Source organism: Papaver somniferum, chromosome 1 (genome assembly GCF_003573695.1).
Source record: "Papaver somniferum cultivar HN1 chromosome 1, ASM357369v1, whole genome shotgun sequence".
Classification (NCBI taxonomy): Eukaryota; Viridiplantae; Streptophyta; class Magnoliopsida; order Ranunculales; family Papaveraceae; genus Papaver; species Papaver somniferum.
The window spans coordinates 207,966,010-207,984,526 of NC_039358.1; the positions used below are offsets into that span (position 1 = coordinate 207,966,010).

General features: G+C 37.3%; 1 protein-coding gene and 1 pseudogene across 1 annotated transcript; one reads left to right on the forward strand and one right to left on the reverse strand.

Moving 5' to 3' along the window:
• The first annotated feature begins 9,979 nt into the window (after positions 1-9,979).
• LOC113336022 lies at positions 9,980-11,658 on the forward strand (annotated as a pseudogene).
• A 3,161-nt stretch (positions 11,659-14,819) lies between these two features.
• Positions 14,820-15,935, reverse strand: LOC113336028. The gene is made up of 3 exons (XM_026582027.1): positions 15,706-15,935; positions 15,499-15,602; positions 14,820-15,240 (listed from the first exon to the last, which is right to left on the reverse strand). Exons 1-3 carry the CDS (start codon positions 15,785-15,787, stop codon positions 15,055-15,057), a joined length of 372 nt encoding a protein of 123 aa, XP_026437812.1. The 5' UTR covers positions 15,788-15,935; the 3' UTR covers positions 14,820-15,054.
• Between the last annotated feature and the right edge of the window lie 2,582 nt (positions 15,936-18,517).

Sequence of the window (18,517 nt, forward strand, 5' to 3'; positions counted from 1 at the left end):
TTACCACGAACTATTTGATGTGAATCTGCAGTTTAGGTTTCTTATTTGTTCTTCGTCAAAATAGTGCAATCCTAGGTTTTTACTAAAAGTAATTACTCTTCAAATGTTCGTCATGGTCTTGGTGAAAAAGTTTTTTTTTAATGGATGTCCTTCGCGTTCGTAATATTTTATTTTTGATATATTCAGAAGTATTGTCGTGACTACTCTAACCATGAAACAACATTTGGACCAACCATTAACACCCTATTACCATATATCTTGGTGGGATAATTATAGGTACTGCACAAACCATAACTCTTTATCCCGGTTTAGATTAGAGGTATGAATGCTTGATGAGTAGTCCATGGAATCCGAATATAGTTATACTCCATCTATCCCACAAAAAGTGATCCTTTCATTTTCTAATTTGGCCGGTTTTAGTACATTAAAAAAAAGTGAAAGGATTATTTTTTATGCAACGAAAGTAGTACATTGCTTGGCTTAGGACTAGAAGAATGAATCCGACTCATTGTCAAATCTCACTCAGAAAATTTCTGAGAACCTTGTTTTAGGGCATACGTAAAACTTTCAGGGCATACTGAATAAGGACAAAAGAGGAGTGTAAATAGCAAAATCAGAAGCCCTTTAACCAAATATTTTTGGTAATGGCAAATCTGCCCTTTTAGGATTACTGTTAATTCTAATGATTAGTTAAATAATTATGATTAGCGATTAATGATTAGTGATTAGTTTTAAGATTATTTAGTTATAAATTTGTATAGATAAAAAAAATTAGTAAGAAAAAAAGTTAGGTTTTTTTGGAGAGAAATAGAAGGGGAAAGTGAGAAAAAATCTTGTAACTTGTATTTGATTCAATGGATGAGGAGGGTAATTATTCATCTAAAAAACCTAGGAAAATACATATCAATTACAACAATGATCCGGAAATGGCTAATTTCTTAGATTATGAGAATGATTTTACACAAACACAAGCTCAAGCTCAAACTCAAACTCAATATGATCATTTTTATGAGCCAAACCTTGATGATGAATATATATATATATATGTATATATGAGGAACCCAATGCTTCTAATACACAGGTACACTTATATCTTATGTTTAATCTCACTTTGTAGCTTAAAATCATCAAAAGTTAGTGTTTTTTCGCTAAGGTTCGGCGACTATGGATGAACCGTTCAGCTAGCTGAAAGTGTTATGCTTAGTAGCCGAACCCTTTCTCTAGACCATAGTTCGGCTTGTTATAAATAACAAATAAGTAGCCGAACCCTACATTGTAACTTCTGGAACAAAATTTGTTTACGATTCGGCTTATATTGATAAATTCGTATGCACCGAACCTGTTGGGAATACATGGTTCGGCTCTGTGATCAAGTAGAATATAAGCCGAACCTTATCATTTATATTCCTGAGAATTGTTTGGTTAAGAATTTTGTATAGGTTCGGCACATATTGTGAATATCGTAATAGTCGAACCTCGTAAATGTGCTAGGTTCGACGCATATTTATATTGTCGTACTAGTCGAACCCTTCCATTAAATTTTCATTATAGTATCTTACCTTGTGATATTATTTGTAGATCGTGTCTGATGGATCTGTTCCAATGGAAAATCAACCTGATCCCGTAGATATAATTCACGAAGATACTAGGGATCACTTCCAAAATGATTTGGTATGTAAGAACTTGTTGTTTATCTTAATGTTGTCGGAATGTTCCGAAGTTTTTTTACTAATTATTTGTGTTTGAATGAATGTATACATGGAAAACTAAACCCCAAGCACTGGCTTGGGCTGAGGAGCACGCGATGAAAATAAATTGTGTACTAGTTAAAGGACGACAAAGCCGAGGGGATCGGTTTGAATTGATTTGTGAGCGAAGTGGAACCGGCGATAGCAAGGCTAAAAAGGGTTTTGTATATGTTGGGAAGACCGGGAGAAAGAATAGGACAAAGACGAAGAAAATAAACTACCCTTTCAAGATCGTTTTCAACCTCAAGAAAGACCTTGAACAAAGATGATGAATATTGGGTTATGAATAAAGATATGGATTGTCGTGTCGTCATAACCACCCACGTCCACGTGACCTTCATGGACATGCGAAAGTAGCGCGACTCAAACCCAACGAAATGCTAGAAGTGGATAAAATGACACGAGCATGTATGGCACCGTCTAGGATTCTTAGTAAATTGAAGGAGGACGAGAAGAATAACAAGTCGACTATGCAAACTATCTACAACGCAAGAAATAAGATTTTAGAAGACTCAATTTGCAAGGTAGGATGGATATGCAACAAGTCATGTGGTTAGGGGTGAATCATAACTACGCTTGCCAAAAGAAGTTGGATGAATTTGGTTAAGTGACACACCTTTTTCTTGCCCACCCGGAATGCGTCCAATTGGCTCAATGCTTCCCACAAGTTATTATATTGAATTGCACGTACAAAAATAACAAATATGAGATGTCGTTGATGAACATTATTGAGCATACGTCGACAAAGGCACCGTTCACCGTGGCTTTTTGTTTCATGGAAAATGAGAAGAAAGAGAGTTATGTTTGGGGGTTAGAACAATTGAAGTTAATCTTCCGGGAGAGTGCTCTTCCTAAAGTGTTCGTATCCGATCAAGATTCATCATTGATGTATGCTATTAATAAGGTATTTCCGGATGCTTTCTACCTTCTTTGAACGTTTCATATATGGTGCAATGTGAGGAAAAAATGCCAACCGATAATTCAACCACTTAAGATGAAAGAGTTAGACAATATTGCTAAACTACCGGTGGAAAAACGAGAAAAGGCAAAGAAGGAATTCTTGAAACGATATGAACACAACGAGATGTTGTGGGCTTCTTTCCATGGCGAATGGGAAGCTTTGGTATGGTCAATCACCGAGGATGTATACGAAGAAAATGTTAAAATGCTTATTAATCATTGAAGGACCGATTACCACGACGTCATTATTTATTTGCTCAAAGAAGTGTTGGAACCTAATAAAGAAAGGTTCGTGTCTTGTTTCACAAACCGACACAAACACTTCGACAAACAAGCCACAAGTATGGTAGAGTCGGCTCATTATCGGTTGAAGAAGAACCTTTTTGGATGTGTTGACACCTTAGTTACGGTGTTTGATGCAATTGATGAATATTTCAAAAGTGATGTTGTGAGAATTAAAGCGGCGTTCGAACATAACATTATGTTCAAGCACAAAGATTACAAAAGTACTTGGCTACGAGGATTAACTTATAATATCTCCCATCTTTGCATTGATTTATTGATGGAAGAAGTATCTTTGATTGATACATTTGGCGCCAACTTGAAGGAAAAGTGTGTTTGTAAAAGAAAGACATCTATGGGACTTCCATGCCGCCACGACATAGTTCGGTACAAGGATGGTATCATACCATTTGAGGACATTGATCATTTTTGGAAACAATTAAGATTCGATCCTCTCCCAACCAAAGACGACGAGGATGATCTAGAAATTTGGGACACGGCAAAAGGCAAAAAGTTGGCGGAGATGTATAGGAATATGTTCCGAGTTCGAAAACAAAATTTTTGGCACAACATGTTGCCGGTAATGTATCCATTCACTCAAGAGAATATTTTGGAACCGGAGAAGGGTGTCCCGAAAGGTAGAAAGAGTAAGAAAATGAATAATTTCCAAACTAGACAAGCAAACAAGGCATTATTGGCTACCCGTAGAGATCCATGCGTCATTGAGATCCATGATGCAAGGTATGAAAAGGAAAATAAGGAAACTGAAAAGGTGATGAAGGAGGAAGAAGTGAAAGTTCCAAAAAAACGTGGTCGTCCGAGTATTCAAAAAGCTGAAACAACTAACAAAGAGGTCAAGGAGAATAATTGTCCGTCACAAGCATTTGATGGTAAAGAGGACGTCAAGGGTAAGAGTAAGATGCATCCTTCACAAACCAAGATAAAGGAAAAAAAGACCGTACATCAAGTTGGTAGGATGAGAGGACCCAGAAGAGATAAGTACGGTAACTATTTGCGGCCTATCAATTTTATATACGATAACTACTTGGAAGATCTAGCGCCGGTAATTCATGAGCATATTATAGCAATGGACGACGTAGAAGGTGATGGAAATTGTGGATACTACGTCATGGCGGAACAACTTGGTCCTTTTAAAGATGGGAACAATCCGGTGCCCCGAGAAAATGAAGTCAACTATATTAGGCAACGATTGTTACAAACCCTACGTCGGAACAAAGAATTCTACAAGACAATGATGAGAGTAGGTACAAGGGGAGATGCAGGAGTAGTATCGGAGTACATTACATTCGAACGTCGTTTACATGGGGATTCAATCATCACCCAAGATCATTGGATGTCCATGCCCGTTTGTGGGTTTTTAATAGCGGAGACATTCGATTGCGTCGTACATTGTTTCGCGTAGCCGGATAATAGTTTTACTTATGCGCCTCCAACAAAACCTTTCCATGAAGGTGTAAAAGATAGAAGACTTGTTATGGGATTTGTTCAAAATTGTCATTTTATCGGCCTCAAACTCAAACCCGGTTGTCCATTACCTCCCTTGAAGAGTGCAACCTTTTGGACTAGATTTGAAAATAATTATTCGATGGATTGGTGTGAAAACTATGCTACGGAAATGGATCTTTGGAAAGCTTTGAATGTGTCGCTTGCAAGTGGACAACTTATTATGTTTTCAAGTGATGAGGATGAAGGTGATGAGAAAGAGGTTAGTGAAGATGATGAGGAAGAGGTGATCCGTCTAAGATCTCCATAAATTGACACTATCGGAGTGTTATTTGCTTTTTGTGGTCCATTCAATCTATTGTAGATTTTGGTTTTTGGTAAGCTAACAATTGCACTTAATTTTACCTTCTAGACTCCCTGTATTTGAATTATCTTTGCTTTATTTTATGTTATGGAAGGTATTTTCATTGTTCTACAAGTCCGTAATATACAATGCACAGGACGTGGTTCGGCAAGGATACAACAAGACGAACCCAGTATAAAGACAGGTTCGTCGTGTATTGTAATTTACATATATGCCGAACCTGAGATAATAATTTAGGTTTTGGACAGGTTCGGCTTGTAATGGATTTTACGTATAAGCCGAACCTGACAATATCCTTCCACCCTAAAATCCCAGTCAGGTTCGGCTGATTATCCTTAGGTTTTGGACATTTTCATTCAATTCAAAAGTCTTTTATCATTCATACGTTAAAGGATTACATTCCAAATTACATTCCCATTACATAAGAACATGGAAGAAATACATAAGAACATGGTAGCATTACAAAAGAACATTGTAGCAATACAAAAGAAAACCATCCATCTAGTATCCCAAACGGGTTATGAGAAACTTTCTAAGAATGCGGTAGTGATCTTCATATTTGAAATTCTTTCCTTTCCATCTTCGTCATTCCGCTAGCGCTCGCACTTCAATTTTGGAGGTAGTTTCACCCTTGAGTCGATAGCGATTCACAACCCGAACTAAAACTATAAAGTCGGTAACCTTTTTCTTAATAGATTCAATTCGACAAAACAAGGATGCCGAATCCCAGTTGTGAGGATTACCTGTTTCAGTGGAGAATGCTTCATGAATTCGAACCAAGTAGTACATACTCATCAGACCCTTCACTCGTCGTTCTTCACCCTTCTTTGGATAGTATGCTACATATTTCGTGCAAAGAAACAAATCTTCATCTAGAGTGAACTTAGGATTAGGGGGTGCCATATTTTTCAGGAGATGTGCTTTCTTATGTGAAACAATAGGTAAGTATATATATAAATATCAGGTTTTCAACGGCTATATTTTTGAAAAAAAAAAATCCGTTCCTTGAAATTTGTGAAATTTTATCAGGATTCGGCTAGTACGATTATTTTCATATAAGCCGAACAATTATTAGTAACGGCTAGAATTTTCAGAAGTTTGAAAATTTTTCCAGGTTCGGCTTGTATTTAGAGTTACTAAACAAGCCGAACCTGACAACTTTAAGGTAAGAATTGGCAGGTTCAGCATGTATTCATAGTTAACGTAGTAGCCGAACCTGACACTGAACATGTGATTAACAGAATGAAAACTGAAAATTATCTTTAACACGATTAATAAATAAAAGTCAAATTGTCGATAACATGAAATAAACTACCAAACACAAGGAAAGTCGAGTTTTCGATTAAAAAGTTAACAAATCCGAGATAAAAGTGTACTTAATCAAACACTAAAAACATAAAAGTTCAATGACCACCGCCCCTCTTGCCGGTTCCGCGACCACCTCCACGGCCTCTTCTTATGGCACCTCCACGTTCATCTTCCGCCATACCGTCATCACCTGTTGGGCCGCTACTACTACCTCCACTTGTGCCTTCACCATCTTCTTGATTCCTCTTTTTCGTCGTCGGCCTTTTTATGGGTACCTCGGATCCTTTTCCTTTGGTCATAATAGCATCCAACTCGTTGATGAAATAATATTGTTCTTCAACCGTCAACGGTGTTTTGCAACTAGATTTTTTCTTCATTTTCTTGACCAACTCCTTACCCGCCGCAACCTAATTTCATTTGTCAACAACTTCTAATTATGAGTAACTTATTTATGTTATAACAAATTCAAGAGTAAAGATTAATGCAATTATTACCATTGTCTTGAAAGCCTTCGATAATTCTTCATAAGTGGAATTTTTGGGGATGATGGTAGCCTTTTGCTTCCCCTTCAACTTATCAACTTTCTTCTGACTTTCCTTATTGGTAATAAATGGATGAGAAATTTGGTTGTACCAATCCATGGAGCCCGGATCAGCTTCACGAGGATCATCAGGCACGGGTGCTGTCCAATTCATATTCAATATGTTGGCATCTAAATTCTTCCAATGCTCATTGCTCGGCTCGGGATCATACTTTGGAGTCCATGAAGAAGTGGTGCTTTTAGTTCCAGTAGAACTCTTTGGCATCAAAGTGATTTTATCGTCAAATAATGGGACCTTTTGGACAGCTCCTCCTTGACGTAGTACACGCCGAGGATCAAAAATTACACAACCACCAAGATAAAACAATGATCCATAGTACAAACCCACCAGCATGTCTTCATCAAGAACAACTTCATCACGTTCATATTCCACCGGCTTTTGATATGGATCAAAATCGACGTCTTTGACCTCTAAAGAGTCTCACTTCTCTCTCAAGATTTCCACCAACTTCTCTTTATTCCTTGCCATCTCCTCCTCAAACTTGTAGTGTGCCGCTGTTGGAAGTGTATCAACCTAATTGACATCCTTTTCCAATGTTTTGCACAATTTCAAAGTCAAGAAATGGTCATATACCCACACATACATCCAAAATTTAAATAAGAAATGATATGCAAACCTTAAATTTTGTGACATGAAAGGTATTGGTTCAGCTTGATCAAGTTCGGCTCATAATGGCTATTACATATAAGCCGAACCATACACTGAATCCCCAACCTAAAATTTTGGATAAGGTTCGGCTCATATTGGCTATTACATATAAGCCGAACCATACACTGAATAAGGAGACAGTTGCATTGTTGAAATTTTTTTTGGAAATTATTCGACAATTACCTGAAACAAAGTGAAGTTCCCTCCAATATTTGTACTCGTCAACCTAGAGGCGGTCACAATTTGGTCGAGAAGGTAAGATAGATCCGCGTTACCCCAAGCGTATTGGTTAATGGTTTCAAGATCCTTTAACAATATAAGATAAATTGGCATTCACCTTGTTTCCAGATAGGTCCGGGAAGACATCTCTGCCAAGAGTATAAAGAAAATAGGCTGTTGCGGTTTGCTTCACTTTGATCTCGTCCATTACCAACACCCCCATTCTTTACTTTCTCATCTGTTTTCTCAAATTTCTTTTTCAAATTAGTAAGCTTAACCTTCTTGAGATTATTATATGTCCCTCCTGGAAAGTTAACAGAATCTACATCTCTAACGAAACGACAAAACTCGAGTTCGGTCTTATAATCACTCCAACCAATACATTCGTTGTACAACTTATACAGCTCAGTCCAACTCATATCATAATAGTCAGCATCCACACTTTTACCCCTCACTTTAAGCCCTGTAATCTTGTTCGCGTCATCGGGAGTGATTGTCATTTCCCTAAATGGTAGTTGAAATGTATAAGTCTCTGGACAAAATCTCTCGGTGAAGGCGAAGGCCGTGACACTATCATACTCCTGGTGTCCATATTTACATGACAGGCCATAAATCATAGGATTTTACGTAAGCTTGGACTTCAGGAACCTCTTCAGACAATTTTCATTCCTTAGCCCTCTGATGTATCAATACTCGGACCGCATCGTTGTGATCAGGAGTCTCATATATTCTCTTTGCCCAAGATTCGGCGTAACCGATCAACACCCTTCCTCCATCTTCCGGAAGTCCATGTGGCAAACCATCATCTCGAGATGGGATTACGTTTTTCTCATCAGGAATGTGCAAACCTTTAACCCGGCGTTCAGCAACATGCTTCTCTTTCGGTTGATGTTGAGGTTCCTCATTAACATGACTACCATCAACTTCATGTTCTTCTCTTTGTATCTCTGGAAGTGGTTCACGAATTTCGAATGTTGCTGCTCGCCCTTCAGCTCCCAATTTCTTTTTAGCTCCTCCTCCTCGAGGATCGGGTGTTTTAGAAGTAGAAGGTGTAACCTCCATCCTCCTCCTCTTTTTAACTTCGTTATTCCTAAAACAAATTTAAAAATTTATTAACATATTGAATTAACTAAAGTCTAGGATCGGCTACCCCGTAACACCTATTATGAGACGAACCCATCGTAACACATTGCTATGTTCGGCGTATAATGAAAAGTAACATCAAGCCGAACATATTAAGTCAAGGGTTCGGCTACCCCGATAAACACAAAATAAGCCGAACTTAAACCTAGTTTCTGTTGCAAACTAACAGAAGATGGTTCGGCATAGATTCAATATTATACAATACGCCGAACCTATACTGAAACTCCTAACTTTGACAAGGTTCGGCGTATATTTGGAATACTATTTCATGCCGAACTGTTCATATACATTTCCAGATTCAAATTGTGAAGAACAGTTCAGCTCAAAATTCACCTAAAATATGCGCTGAACCTATCCCTGCAACCGTCTAAAACCCTAAGATTTTTGGAATTAACCCTATTGAATCGATTAAAAACATCAAATAAGAGATTGGGTTTGTAGAACTTACTTTCTTATCCTCATTTCAGGAGTTGGTGCTTCGATTTGTTGATTTTGTGGTTCGATTTCAGGTTCAATTGGTTCTTCTTCTTCTTCAATTGAGGGATTTGAAGATGATTTTGAACGCCTACCAGTTGCCTTTTCCTTTCTACGACCCATTGTATAGTTGAGTTTAATCGACGATCAAATTTTCGCGAATCGACGATTAATCAAGACGATGAAAAGAAAATTCTCGCGAGGAAGAAGAAGGGTTCGGCGGCTAGAGAAGATGAAGAAGTTAAACAGAAACTGATTTTGATTTTCTTAAAACTGATTTTAGGTTTTTATATTAAAGGAAAAGGTAGATTAGTAATTAAAATGGTTGGAGGACATATGGGTAATTGAACTACCCAGGAGATACCCCTTGTAAGGGCACCTTAGATGGGATTATTGATTTATATGCCTGAAAGTTTTATGTATGCCCTAAAACAGGGTTCATTTCTGAACCTACGAAACAAGCACATGGATTAGTTGTCAAGAAGGAAAGGGGAGTCCGAGCTTTGTATTCACAAATGTTGCGTAGACATTTGGAGGCCCAGATTTGAAACTTAAATCTTGTCATTTCAACATTACACCATGGTTATATCCGTCATCTCAAACTAATAAAATAAACCACCGGAAAGACTCAGCATCTAACTACCCATACAATATTCTCCGACTCATTCAAATGTTGTTTGACTTGGTAGTTAACAGAGAAAACAATGCACTCTTTGGTGAAAACAGAGAAAAAAACATAGAAACAAGAAGAAAATTTTAGAGTGGAAATGGAGTCTCCATTTAAGGTCGATATAGTGAAAGGGAAGGTGGCTTTGATAACAGGAGGAGGATCGGGGATTGGGTTTGAGATAACTAAAGAGTTTGGTAAACATGGAGCTTTTGCTGCTATTATGGGTAGACGTAAATCTGTTCTTGATTCTGCTGTCTCTTCTCTTCGCTCTCTCGGTATCCAGGTTAACTTACAACACAGACCTATCTCTTTACCAGCCTTTGATTTCCAACCTTATTTTATATGTATTGTGAGTCTATTATTAGTAGTTGACTTATAGAAATTTTGTGCAAGTATATAGATTCTTTGGGAAATGAATGATTTCATTAGATAACCCAAATTAGTCAATCTTTGCTACTGATGTTATTGCCGAGCACTACTGAATTCCGTATCTTGTATCATTTGCAATTATTACCTCTAGTTTTGTTACTTGATAGTACGAGGACTTTTGACTTTACATTTGAGCTTTATCAATTGTTAATGGTTTCAGGCAATTGGGTTTGAAGAAGATGTTCGTAAACAGGAAGATGCAACCAGAGTTTTCGATGCAACTTTTGAACATTTTGGGAGGATAGACATTCTTGTTAATGCTGCTGCTGGGAATTTTCTTGTGCCTGCTGAGGATCTATCCCCTAATGGCTTTAAAACAGGTTTCCTTTTCTTTTTCCCCTCTTTACCTGTGTGTCTGGATAATTGGGTGCCATATTTGATATACATGTTCATGGCTCTTTAGTTACCAACAAGTTCTGGATTACTGGGTACAAATATAAATCCGGCTACGGTTTACAAACTCAATGATTTCCACACGAGAAGCTACATGGCGCGACATGCTTTTAGCATAATAGAGGTTGAGCTGTGAGCCAAGTATTTTTTTCAATTTTAATTGTTTGGAGGTCTTTGCAGTTATGGACATTGATACTGTTGGCACATTTAGAATGTGCCATGCAGTGTTGAAATACATAAAGAAGAGGTCCAGGAAGGGAGACATCTGGTGGTGGAACCATCCTGAACATAAGCGCCACTTTGCACTACACAGCAACTTGGTATCAAATCCATGTATCCGCAGCCAAGGTTAGCAAAAATGTTGTTTTTCTTTTTCGTAAACTTTAATTGCATCATTCGATTTTGATCCACAAAGATATGACCCAGGTGATGATATTTCGTCTTTTTTTTCTTCTGAATAGGCAGCTATTGATGCCATGACAAGGTCATTGGCGTTGGAGTGGGGCACTGATCATGATATAAGAGTCAATGGGATTGCACCAGGACCCATTGGTGGCACTCCTGGCCTGAGTAAGCTTGATCCCAGTGAAATGAAAAACAACCAATCTGGAACTCCCCTGCATCAGTTCATAACAGGAGAAAAATGGGATATTGCTATGGCTGGGCTTTACCTAGCTTCAGACGCAGGTAAGTAACATCATCCGCCTCGTTTCTTCATAGTCTTGATTCAGAGTAGTAGTACATTGACCCATATTTCTAATCACCTTTTTCATGAATTATAAGCTAAACACATCAACGGAGCAATACTTGTGGTCGACGGAGGAGACTGGTTCAACCGAGCCCCCCATGTTTCCAGAGAGGCAGTAAAGGAAATGTGTCGCACTGTTGAGAAGAGATCAAGAGCTAATGCACCATCTCCTGAAAGTGGAGTCCCAACCCGCAGTAAAATGTAGTAGTACGGGAAAACAAAAACCGTCATAGTATTAAAACAGTTCTTATAGACTTATTGCATGCATGGCATGAAGTTGTTATTGATTGAAGTGATTAGAAAACACGCTTTGGATGGAAACACGATATGCTTTCGTAATTTCATCGGAACGTTACGATACATGTAAAAGAGTAAGTTCATTAAGATGGATAAATTCATTGACAAATTAAGAGACATTTTAGTCTAAATTATTTGAACTATTGGAAGTACTTGATCCAAGCAAATGGATTCTTTAATTGTCTCTAGATCTCCTTCTCTCTATATATAGATTTGGCTCCTTCCCTTTCAAAACCAGAATTATCATCCAGACTAAACAACCATCTCATACTTTCTCATTTCAATCTATGGATATGAAAAATATGAATCCTAATTCCAACGTGAACGACGACGACTACGAAGATTGCTACTATGACAATGAGATGTTTGCCGACTTGAGAAGGCAGATTCTACTTCTAACTGATGATGACGATGGAAATCGGACAGACTTAGGGAACTCCAAGACGGCACAAATAAGAAGATGTAAGGCTGGTCGGCCGCATATTAAACTAGTAGAATCGTGTGGTTTATTCAGTTGTTGGATTCATCAACACCAGTACTACACAAGTCCGGTGGTATTTAGACACGAGGAAGTGAGACGTAAATGCAGTAATGGAACTGGTGTGTTCATTCCGCGACCCATCAAACAATGAGAAACAATTGAATGCCGCCATCTATCCATTCATTTATAGACGCTAACCCATATCGATTACCAAAAACCAATTGCAGAATTACAAGCGGCTCAGTAAAATCATCTTTTTACAGCAATGTAGACAGTATATTATTGAACTAAGAGGCAAGGTTGCTGCTGAAAGACATCAAGTTGACGGGAGAGTGGTCTCAGAACTTTGGTCACACTGTATAACTTCAACTGTCTGTAGCCAAAAAATTGCCCGAGTTTATTGGCCTAATTTGATGGGCTCCAAAACTTGAATTGATGATAAAAAAAATGCAAACGGTTTTTTTTTTTTGATAACATGGCTGGATGGGGGTGTACCAAGGGTACTGGATCTTCCTGGCAGTGTCATTTGTAGTCTTGTAGATGGGTTATATGTGGATCTTTACAAGTTTTGTTTTTTTCTTTACTCTTGTCTTGTGTACCAATTTTATGAATGATTAGGGACCATGATTTTTTGGAGGGGACCATGGTTTTATTAGGCCACCTTTCCTATAGTGATAAGGGTGTCCTAAAACGTTGAAATGACTAACCTACCCTTAACTAATTTAATTTAAAACCAACCTAATAACCACCTATATATATAACCACCACCTCCTCCCACCACCACCGCCCACCACCGCCGATTACCACCACCACCACCTTCGATTATCATCACCACCAACCACCGATTACCACCACCACCGCCCACCACCACCATCACCTCCGATTATCACCACCACCAACCACCGATTATCACAACCACCTCCTCCCACCACCACCACCACCGCCTATTTAAGATATGTAACAACATCAATGCAATCACAATTAAGTTCTGTTACATGATAATTTTATCGAGTATAAAAGACGCCAGCCGTAGCCTGATTCTTCCATGAGACCACTCCGGAGGTATTTTCCAACAAACCCTTCACTTTAATTTGATTTTGATTGCTTCAATCGAATAGAAATCATCAAAATAGGGTTTTAGTAGGACTTACAGAGCCATGTTCGGTTAGGCCGATTTTCCAAAAAACCCTAGTTTACTAACCGAACTTCTTGAAAATGAAGAACACGAAGAAAAGTTCGGTTCTATTGGATTTAAAACTAAGTCACCGAACTTTCTGTTCGGTTTTTTCGCAAAAAAATTTAAAACTGCAAAGTAACCGAACTCCACCCTTAGAACCGAGAAAAAACAAATCCAGTCTAACCGAACTGTATTGTTGTGGCCACTATCTTGAGTTCTAAAATAACCGAACTTAGCCAATAGAGTTTGGTTTTTTCGCAAAAAATTTTAAAACTACAAAGTAACCGAACTTAGCCAATAGAGTTCGGTTGATTCGCAAAAAATAATTTTACCTGAACTCCTTGTATTAGAACAACAGAAGTCCATAAGTTCTGTTCCTTTGCAAAATAAGGATATCACCGAACTTTAGTTTACGAAAATAATGAGAAGTCCAGAAGTTCGGTTCGTTCGCAAAAATGTTAAGTTTTCTTTGTAACCGAACTCTACCTTTGAAACTTCGTAACCGAACTCTACCTAATTCGCCAAGAAATAAATTTCGTAGTAACCGAACGTTTGCCTAATTGCATATATGCATATATAAGCCCAGTTCGATTGACTCGCAAAATATGTTGAAGTTTGCGAACCAACCAAACTTCTAACACTAGGTTACTTTTAACCTGTAGTTCGGTTGGAAACTTGGTTGCGTTGAAGTTTGCGAACTAACCGAACACACAAGATGTACCCAAATAAATTGTCAAGTTCAAAGTTCGGTTACCTACCATTTTATCCTAGGTAACCGAACATTACACTGTACGACCAAAACCTCCATTAACGAGCGAGTTCGGTAACCTGCGTGTTTGGAAAACGTAACCGAACTACACTTTCAGGTGTGTTCGGTTACATGTTCTTGACATATGGTAACTGAACTGACCCAAATCTACATAAAAAATTTCATTTTTTTTTTGAAAGTTTGGAGCAATTCAACCAACATTATCTAAGTTTGAAGCACACCTGGGTACCCAAATACCCTTCCTCCGGTTGTGGTTGGTAAAATCCATCGTTTTTCATGTTTTCCTTCTTCATCTTCTCTAACTTTACTCTCTCAATAATTCTACTTCTTTAAAAAAAAAAAACCATCTGATTTTCTAATCTCACTAATTATCTTTAACTTAATCATCTCACTAATCATTACACTAACTATTATTAACACTAACTAATCACCACCCAAAATTAATCAGGAGGGTAATTTAGGTATTAATATAAATATCCAGACAAGGGGTGACCTAGATTTACTTCTAATGTCTTTACCTAAAATAAAACCGTGGTCCCAAAAAAATCGTTCAATTTTATTTACGGTTTCCAATTTTTTTTCATTGGGCTTGATTACTTTCTCCAAACATGGCCCAGCTAAAATTAGAAAACCAGCCCAAAAGTAAACAACAGAAAATTTCTCATGTTCAAAATAATCACAAAATTACAGCTTAATTAAAAACCCACTTAAAACACTCTAATCATATCTAAAATAATTCCTAGGAACAAAGAGAGACAAGGAATAAAAAGATTATAGAATGAGAAATGTAACTAATACATATGGTGATTACAAAATTTGACCATCAAAACCTGATTCTTAATGAATGATGATGCTTAACAGACTCTCTTAATAATTAATTACCTGTGACAAACACATCTATAGTGATAAGCACTATTAACAGGGTCATTTGCATCCACTGGAATTTGTTCAGCTCTGCACCTAAATTTACAACCTCTACATTCATTGTAAGTACAAGTTGGAGCTGTAGATCCTATCATCAATCTTCTTGAATTTCTCTTCTTACTCCATCCGTCTCTTACACCCTGAAAGCAAAACATAATATAATACCGGGTTTAAGGTTTCGCATTGAGGACGAAAAAACATTAAACTGTCGATGAACAAATTCTTCTTCGTCTAACATGTTTTATGACATGTGCAACAATTTTTTTTTCTTTTTAAAGAAAACGGTATGTGGAATGTCTCGAACTAATTATGGAATTCAAGTACGAGAGTCAGCCTCCTGAACAGTTGAGCTAATCCAACTTGGTTATGTTCACAATTAAATAAACATATGAGTTTACCTTTAAGTTTAGTTCTCGAAGAGAAGCAGAAGAATGAGGAACTACTGCCGTTCGCTGTTGATGGTGAGAAAGAGTTTCTACTCGACGAGCCGTTGCTGCAAGACCTGTAAAATAACAAAAACATGCCAATTCACATTACAAAAATGCAATAAATGAATTCTTTGGATTGGACATGGCACGTATACAAATGTAAAGAACAAATAGTACCTTGTATGACGACTGCTGTAAAGACGAAGAAGAAGAGAAAGAAATGGAAGATGTTGTTGGTGAAGGGTTTAGCAGTAGCCATCAGTGCACTGAATTTGGAGAAAAGATTTGTGAAATGAGAGGAATGAATGAATGAGTGGTCAATCTTTCCAAAGTAGAGATATATTAGTAGACGACAGTACCAGAAGATAAGAGTGAGAGAGAATGGGAAAAATTCGAAACCCCCTTATCTTTTTAATTAGCAAATGTAAAATTTGCTCTAACACTAAGAAAACTTCAGAGATTTATCCAGTGGAAAAATTTGCAAAGCTCCTAATGGGGTGCCAATTTGCTTGGGGTGTACCAACCCAAAGAGAAATGGTTGTTTTGTCCTATATGTAATATGGTGCACCCCAAAGCAATTTAGTACCCCTATTAGCAATCTTATTATATGGTCGTTCGACTGTAAAAGCTGGGGTTTCACTAGGAACGCGAAATTACGCCCGAAGAAAAAATATTCACGGGACAATTTTATGGTGAAACAAGTAAAAGATAGGGTACTAGCTAGACTGTCATGCACGGATTGAAAACACAAAAGAGGTCCCCCTCGGAACCCAGTACATGTAATACAGATGCACCCCCAATACATATTCTCTTCCAGCTAAGATTCAGCCATGGATGGGGAAATTTTGGTCAAGGACGGAGGAGAGTTCACAAGCAATTTTGTTCACATTAAATTGCACCCACACGAAGAGTCAATCAACCGTGGTCTCCTGCTCTCAGGCGCAACGGAATGTAGCATGGTTTTGGGGCATTCCTCATTGCCCAGCATATTGTGTTAGGCTTGGAGTTCCAATGTTGCTGTGAATTTTTTGGAACATTTTTTGATACATCCAGTCGTCGGTGAGAAGATCTGGCCAATCATTCCCGACTGATATTTGCTGGACAGTTTGGAAAACCAGAAACGGTATCATCTTTGAAACTGGTATGGCAGTGTTATAAAACAAGTCAAGCTGCAAATTTACTTTTGGTGCAACCTTTGATGAATTAAAGGGTTACTCGTTGGATCAAAAACTCTAAACGGACCGCCTAGGAAAATCAGGTAAAAATAATTGTCTCATAGTTTTTTCATAGTAGGGATAAAAGTCCCCCTGCTAATCCCCCAACGGTTGTGGGAGCCGTCTTCACGTGAGAGCGTGGTTTTTGCCTAGTTTTTTTCCAGAGAACCATTGCTCGTTGGATATTGTCATATCTAATTGGGTTGTTTTTTCTTTTCCTGGTTATTGGTGATCATCTTTTTGTAACCTTCTTGCTTTCCACTGGTAGGCCTATTCTATAGATTTTTATATTTGTTGATTAAAAGAAAATAAGAAAATGTTGATGTGAATTTACTTCTAAAGGTCGTAAATATAAACTCTTATACGAGGTATTATTTATTCCAAAATGGGTTTAAAGTCCAAAGATTATATTAAAGTTTAAACCTCAAAAAGATCTACTACCTACAAGCCCAAATAGCTAGAAAAAAAAAGAGAAAAATTATCTCACACCAATGCTGACGAATTTCGAACTCAAGTCGCTGGTATTATCATCCAACGATTTTACCACTGACGAGTTTCGAGGCATTATTATTACATTAGATAATATAGATCGATTAAAAACAATTAACTAATTAAGCACTAGCCGGTTGTAAATCACACCTTCACCGGTTGTAACCAGTGGCAGAATTAAGATTTATATGCGGGCTTGAGCGTACTTTTTATTTATAGAACCAAAGTTTTTTTTTTCGGCTTTCTGATTTTCCGTCTAAAAATCAATTCTATATTTTAGCAACAGGCACAAACAAATCCTCCGGTCTCATCTTCCACTAATGCACAAACAAACACTTCTTCTTTGGATACATCATCGTGGCCGCAATGACTCATGGTATTTCTAATTTCTGTCTTCAATATTAGCAAACTTTTGATTTAACCTGTTGCAGAGTACTTTACAGTCTTCTTTATTATAGCATTTTCCTACAATCACAGGAGCCCGCTCTTCAGTCTTACACTGACCATGCGGATCGCTACCCCGTGATCGCATTGACATCCGCCGACTCATCGTATCAACCACATGGTATTTGCATGTAAAATCCACTTCTGCAAGTTTCCATATCATTTAACCAATAAAAGAAATTAGTTTTCAGAGCATAATTTTCTTCTTACTAACTCGATCGACAAATAAGATATTTATTGGTTAATTTCGGCTCACTTTCTCTACTGAATATTTGTGACATAATATCAAATGTTAGATACAATGTCAAAGCTCATTTTCTTAAGAAAAAAAATTATCATAAAAGTGCCTGAAATCATGTATGAAGCCCGGACATTTATCCTAATGGGGGAAAGTTTCAATGACGAAATTTTTGTACGACATATAATAATATATTAGGTGGTCATAAGCCGCTTCGAATTTTGGGATTTTCGTCATTTTTTAAGCTAAATGACATTGTCACACATGAAAATACATTTGATTAATATATTTAGTATTCCTTATATTATAGTTAAACTGACAAATAAAGCAAGAAAACAAAATTATATTCCCTCTGTCCCAAATTAGATGAGCTAATTGGTTTTAAATTTTGTCCCATAAATAGATGAACTATCTTACTATTCAAAGAGATACTTCTAAAACTACCCTTTTAATTGATTATTGTTTTTATAAGAAATATGTATAATTTGATAGACATGTTTATACTCATTACGCAGGTGTTTTAAAAAGCTTTTCAACGATATAAAGTTTACGAAAACGTGATATAGTTTAAGAGATAAATCATTTCTACGTTTTACTAATTATT